Consider the following 7100-nt stretch of genomic DNA (forward strand, 5'->3'; position numbering starts at 1 on the left):
CTCTGGCTAAGCTCCCCTTACAATCTTGCACAAAACGGATTAGCCAACAAACTTTTCAGTAAGTTTTCCATTTTGATTTTGACGACAGGAGTTTGCACCCCACTCAGTGTTCAGACGAGGAGGATTCAATTCTACAGTTGCATGCCTTGCCTATGTTTTCCAGCGCACGGCCACAAGGAAGTGAGGTGTACACTGCGTCGCTTTGCCTAGGCAACCCGATGCAACTTGGAGCATTGCATGCCTTGGCCAACAAAACAAGAACACTGGCGAGGCGAGGCAATTACTTGCATACAGGGCTATCATATACTTACAAATGTTGTAAAATAAACATATTTTTCTATCATATTCTTAAAAATGTTGTGGAAAAGTTCATTAAAAAGGTTACTGTATATTTACTAACCATTAACAAAAAAACAAACAACGTTTGTAAATATGAAAGGAATATGAAATGTAGCAGTAATAACCTGAAAATAAAGTGTGAGCCAAACAACTTATTTTTTGCTATGGTTTGAAACAAATGTATCAGTTTACATTAAGTCTGCATGACAACTGTACAAGGCAATAGTTCTAACAAGCAGAGTCCACACTGAGAGACTGAGTTTCACTGGATCACATTAATCAAGAGACCTTGGTTGACACTGTTCTGTTTTGCTACGATTTTCCTACAATGCTTATTATTCTTTTTTTTATTTGTAATTTATTTTTCTTTCTTCATTTAGGTGCATAAAACCACTGAAATATATTTCTAAAACAAGTGTTGAAAGATCTAGAGTTGTTTACCTTTTTTAATTTTTTTACCAAATCTAATTTTGGAATGTACTGTATCTGGAATCCGTCCAAATCCATTGACATACTGAGCCGGTGAATCCCACAAATAACACAACATTGTTTTGTGTATTCAAAGCATACTATAGGAAAAGCTGCTCCCCAATATTTTAATTTAGCTTTTAACATGTTCCATACATTGCATTTGTTATATAAACAGAATACAACATGATTGTTCACGGAGTGCTGTGTTTATTCCACTCATGAGGAATATCCACATACCGGTTCATAGAATAACCATGTACTCCATCAACACGCATGGATTATTACCTCTGTTTATTCATTTGTGATCCGGAGGCTGTGTGGTCCAGTGGTTAAAGAAAAGGGCTTGTAACCAGGAGGTCCCCGGTTCAAATCCCACCTCAGCCACTGACTCATTGTGTGACCCTGAGCAAGTCACTTAACCTCCTTGTGCTCCGTCTTTCGGGTGAGATGTAATTGTAAGTGACTCTGCAGCTGATGCATAGTTCACACACCCTAGTCTCTATAAATTGCCTTAGATAAAGGCGTCTGCTAAATAAACAAATAATAATAATAATAAATGTCTCATCTTGTCCAAGGGAGCGGCAGAGCGAATGTTTTCACACTCATATACAGAACATCACTTTCACATGGGAACTGTACAACCAGCAGCATTTGGGGATCTAGGCTCTGGTAATGGGCCCTTGCATAATGCTGTCGCCTGCAGGATTTCTACAGATTTACTCAACCACTCTGGAACACACATGCAAGGGGGGGGGGGGTGGCCTCCATAGAGTTAATTGCATTCTGTCATCTCCTCTGCTCTGTGCGCTGTTACTAATTAACCGGGCCAGACCTGTGACAGCGATTGGTAGCGGTGGCAATGGGATTTACCTGCTGATACTCTACTAATAAAAGTGATGTGACTTACACAACAGTTGTTTCTAAACTGCTTTATTGCAACATAAATGATCAAATGTAATCCTGTTTTGTGTGTGTGTGTGTGTGTTTTTTGGAGAAGACAGTAATGGTAATCTTACATAATAAAGAGACATTGTATGTACTGTAGCAGCTCTTAAAGGTAGGGGAACGTCTGCTAAACAAGATACAAGATGCAATACAAGTCCAAAATACTGCTGTATGAGTGTGCATGGCTGATATTCAATTGGGGTTATTATAAAAGCATCCATTATTTTTAAACGTGAAGGTATTCAGATATTCAAATTAAAGTCATTTGAATTTACAGACATTGTTTAGAAATGTTTCCATATAATGTATCAACTGGGGTTATGGTGCTTTTAAAAAACAAATATACTGTGTGTGTGTGTATATATATATATATATTTTTTTTTTTTTAAATACTAATGCAATCCATCTTACTGTGCCATGTGGAGTGTCACTACATTTCTGCAGAGTTTGTGTGTTACGTTTCCACTGGCAGGTAGAGCAGGTGGGTGGGTGGAAAGGTGTGGGGGGGGGGCTGGATTTGCACGGAAGCCTGGAGGGCAGGTATGCTGAGTAAAAACGAAACTTGCTTTGTGTGTGTGTATATATACAGCCTCTTCTAGGACTACAGAAGCACTCAGCACAAGCACCAGTGCACATCATAGCACTCAGAATCCTGCTACTGAGAGGCAAAAGCACGAGCACACGATGGCATTGAAGTCTGCTGCAGTTCTCCTCATAGCCGCCACACTGTGGTGCTTTTCAGAAGGTAAGACAGGAACAGCATCCTTTTTATTATTTTAATTGTTATTCGGGGACAGAAAAAAGTATTAGCACTTTTGTTTTTTTACTTTAATTGTATATTTTTTTTAACATTGAAAAAAAGTGCAAATAAATATTTGGAGGAATCTAGCCCTTGCAGAGAGTATCTATCAAATATATCATTAGGCAGCCTTGTCCTAGACTCAAAAGCATGCTCCAGGATAGGAGAACTATCTGGCCAGTGGAATAGGAGGCGCATCCTATACATTTTAATAAGAGGGGTTATCGCTAATAATAATAATAATAATTCATTAATCATACCCTGCCATGTACTTCTATTCGCTATGTAGGTCTCAGGTGTGCAGTTTTGAAAAATGTTATTTTAATTATATATAGAGATTGAACGTGTTCTTAAAAGGAAAAAAATGAGCATGTGTTTCTTTCAAAACTGCACACATGAGTGAGACCTACAGTAGCGTGTGGAAGTGCAAGACAGATAAGACGTATTATCTTTTTAACTCCTTCAAATGTGAAAAGGACAATGTGTTTATTCCTTTGAGCAGTTCTCACTGCAGAGCTCTCCGCACACGCAGATTGTAAAATCTATTTGTATGCACGTGTTAAAGGTCAACACTGCCGTTATGTCCTCAATGGCCTGGCTTCAGTTCAAGCTCACTGTGTCAGTAGAAGCCAATAGGATACCGCTGTTGGTTTCCTATAAGAGTGCCAGCTAGTCACCGCTCTTACAGCTCTGTGATACAGGAATGACAATCCATGTACCAGAACACACAATATCTTACTGGAAGAGATGTAATACAATGGGAGCTGGGATTTCCCTATGCAAAGGTCATAGAATTAACTTTGGCTATATTGGGACGTATCCTGGTTTCATGCCAGTATTGGTTTTGTGTGATGCAAATATCAATCTCATTTTGAGACATGAACCCCCACCTCTATTCCCTTAAACATTTATTAGGCCCCCCTCCCTAAGTTGAGAAGCTAGGAGCAAGAGCACAGGGGGTGGGGGGGGGGGGCATATTCATAAAGCATTCCAACGACTGCCACACAGTCCTCTACACGCTCATTCATTGTGCGCATGGGGAATGGGGAGGGCCTGTGTGTTATTAAAGTGTTCTTTTTGAATTCCAGGGAACAATGATGGCGCTATTGACTGCTGCTTGTCGACCAGCAATGCCCCTATACCTTACAAAATAGTGAAATCATACAGAGACCAGAGTGTTGAAGAGGGATGCACTATCCCAGCCACTGTGTAAGTACATTTCCCATAATACTACTACTACTACTACTACTAGTACTACTACTACTAATAATAATAATAATAATAATAATAATAATAATAATAATAATAATAATAATAATAATAATAACAGAATCCAGGTCCACATTTAGGGATTTTTACTGTTTACATTGCAGAATACTATTGCAACATGAATACAAAGCACCCTAAGCTGATTACCCCAAGAAAGCAGCCTAATACATTCACTAATAAAAACACACTGGGGTGACAAAAGGCTTGCAGCTCAAGCTGCTTCTGAAACTATTTCTCTTATGTAAACTGCCAAGACCAGCCACCCTAAGGCCATGTTATAAAGCTGACACATTAAAAAGAAAATGCTGGGTTGTATCTGTTTTGTCTAGAAAGCCTGCCACACTTTCACATGGGTGTTGATGCTTTAGTTCTTACAAGAGTAGAGTAAAGAACATACATACTGAATTGTGCTAAAGTGGATGAGTGGGCTGTATCTCACACCTTCTTACAGTGTTGACGCTTGGCCCCTAATAGATTTAGGCCCAATAACAATTAGACTTTTTTGTCTCTTGGAAACAGGTTCATCACCAGTAACCAAATGGCTTTGTGTGCACCTCCAACAGCCAAATGGGTGAAAAAACTAAAATCCAAACTCGACAGAAAATCCAAGAAAAGACCCAAGAAACCATCCAAGAAAGGAAGCAGGTGAGACTGGAGTTTATGTGAAGGACACCCATCGGCTTAAAACATATAATATGAGGTGTTCATTTCAAAGCCTTTACTCCCATGTGTAATAAACCTCTATTATTTTGAAGGGAGAAACATCCATGACAATGTTGAAAAATTGACAAATAAACAACTTGAGACTGTTTAAGGGAGCTTGGGTTGTATTACTTGGTTGCTTGCTTGTTTTTATTTTTGTAAAATGACCAGTTTTGTTTTTCCCCTTTCAAAAAATAGGAGTTGATTAAAGACTAGACTATACCCCATGTGTCCCTTATAGCCATTCATACTGTACTTACATACACACATATCCAAATCATACACTCATAAAGCCTGCTATAGACCTATGGTATTGCTTTTGAGTATAATCTGTTGGTGTTGTACAAATTAATCCATGGTCCATTTATAAAAGCTACTGATTAGCAAATCTCATTTACCTTCACCAGAGAACCTTTTAGATTAATTTCTGAGATAAAATGTATGTGCATTTCAGCTGCAGAGTCACTTACAACAACATGTCACCTGAAAGACAGAGCACAAGGAGGTTAAGTGACTTGCTCTGCGTCACACAATGCGTCAGTAGCTAAGCCAGGATTTGAACCTGGGACCTTCTGGTTACATCCCCTTTCCTTTAACCACAGGACCACACAGCCTTGTTAGGACAATATTGACAATAAAGACATGAAAGCACTTTGCTTATACTTAATCCATTTTTTTTCCACAGGAAGAGCCAGTGAAAAGATGTTACAGCTGAGTACAACTTTCAAGACCTCTGAGAGAAAATAATAATTACAAAAAGACTCCTGCAATGAACCCAGGCAACAGAGTACAAACACAAGAACCCAGAAACTCATCTTCATCACTGCAAACCACAGGACCTCAGAGCTCTTCATTACAATAACCCAGAAACTCATCTTCATCACTGCAAACCACAGGACCTCAGAGCTCTTCATTACAAGAACCCAGAAACACATCTTCATCACTGCAAACCACAGGACCTCAGAGCTCTTCATTACAAGAACCCAGAAACTCATCTTCATCACTGCAAACCACAGGACCTCAGAGCTCTTCATTACAAGAACCCAGAAACTCATCTTCATCACTGCAAACCACAGGACCTCAGAGCTCTTCATTACAAGAACCCAGAAACTCATCTTCATCACTGCAAACCACAGGACCTCAGAGCTCTTCATTACAAGAACTCATATACTCAGAGATCCTGCTTTTTGTAAATCCTATATATAATAAGTTAGAAAAGTCAGTCCATTCTCACTGTTCACTTTCAATCAATTTCAATAAATGACTATTACATTACCTAACCCTAACCCTAATCAATATGAACAGTTCCTCTCTCTTACTTTGTGATTCTGTTAACTGTTGACAAGTTAAAACACAATATTGGTTTATGACATGTTTTGTTTTGGGTTTTTTTTGCTGAAAGTTCTTTGTAATGTCAAATTTAAATTAATTCAGATTATGATTATGTGCACCTTAATTCAGGACACTGTACACTTGCAACTGGTTTCATAGCATTAGCATTGATCTGTGAAACCAGTCACTGGGTCCAAACCTAGATTTTTTTTCACAAACCTAGATAATTTTCAGAGTTTAAAAAGTCTTTAATTGAGTTATATAAGCTGAACCCACCCAAATATCCTGAAGCTACTTGGGATTTCTGGAATTGTTCAATGTTTTGGGTTGGTTGTTTTTTGTATTTTATTTTGAAGTTAATGAACTTTGTATTATTTTGCATATATGTTTTTGTTTATCTGTAAATAATTTAATGTCGAAAATCTTGCTAATTAAAATATCTAAATATATAAATATATTGTATATATATGGAAAAACTCAAAGGTTGCTTAACTTTCTTGATGCATTTTATCCACAACACTATTTTTGTATACTAATTACACATGTGAAACTAAACTTAAATGTGTTTGAATGATTAAAGAAGAAGCTGTTCACAATAAAAGTACATGTGCATACATTGTAACGTGTATTTGACTCAGTTCATATTTTTTTAATGTTTGTATGATGTGGTTACTCTTTTAAAAACGTACCACTATATTTATTATGCAGTATCTTTGTGCTTCTACCATGCTTTTCCCTTGGTTATACAGTGCTATGCACATACCATAGTATACCCTGGTCTGAGCTTTACACTGCTTACCCATGCTTTACCAGGCTTGCACTGTGCTCTGTTACACTTTGCTATGTTTTCACTTTGGGAAACGTTTATCATGGTACTAAATGGATACACAGTCCTGCTTGCTGAGTGGTCAGTCAGGGTTCTGATCCATTGAAACATCCACAACATACCGCATTGACAGTGGGAAAGAACTGCTTGGATTCATGTCCCTAAACATAGTTTTTAATGATTAATATCCATGCATTTACAGCTTTGCCTTTATGACAAAAGACTAACCAATCACAAAGAGATGGCCATTTCCTTTTTGAGAAGTGGAGCTTGCCATTCTGATTTGTAGTTTGTGATCGACCATTTGATCTCGGTTTGAGACCTTGAGTTTTGTAATGAATTTCATATATCAGTTAGGTTGTTTTTTTCCCCTATTTAGAAGAGAGTAGGCCGACTGTGAACCCCACAGTTAAGTTA

General features: G+C 38.0%; 1 protein-coding gene across 1 annotated transcript; it reads left to right on the forward strand.

Annotated features, from left to right (window-relative positions):
• The first annotated feature begins 2373 nt into the window (after positions 1 to 2373).
• Positions 2374 to 6473, forward strand: LOC117403968 (C-C motif chemokine 19-like). Its single transcript, XM_034006499.3, has 4 exons — positions 2374 to 2500; positions 3643 to 3763; positions 4343 to 4468; positions 5211 to 6473. The coding sequence occupies exons 1-4, from the start codon at positions 2440 to 2442 to the stop codon at positions 5221 to 5223; spliced, it is 321 nt and encodes a 106-aa protein (XP_033862390.3). The 5' UTR covers positions 2374 to 2439; the 3' UTR covers positions 5224 to 6473.
• The last annotated feature ends 627 nt before the right edge of the window (positions 6474 to 7100 follow it).

Source organism: Acipenser ruthenus, chromosome 1, assembly GCF_902713425.1.
Source record: "Acipenser ruthenus chromosome 1, fAciRut3.2 maternal haplotype, whole genome shotgun sequence".
In the NCBI taxonomy this organism is placed as follows: Eukaryota; Metazoa; Chordata; class Actinopteri; order Acipenseriformes; family Acipenseridae; genus Acipenser; species Acipenser ruthenus.

What these genes read in the sequence shown, in the direction of transcription:
- LOC117403968 (XM_034006499.3), top strand. Translation starts at nt 2,440, where the DNA reads ATGGCATTGAAGTCTGCTGCAGTTCTCCTCATAGCCGCCACACTGTGG. An exon ending in ACTGTGGTGCTTTTCAGAAG is followed by an intron (nt 2,501 to 3,642) that starts GTAAGACAGGAA and finishes TTTGAATTCCAG; the next exon opens with GGAACAATGATGGCGCTATT. An exon ending in TGCACTATCCCAGCCACTGT is followed by an intron (nt 3,764 to 4,342) that starts GTAAGTACATTT and finishes TCTTGGAAACAG; the next exon opens with GTTCATCACCAGTAACCAAA.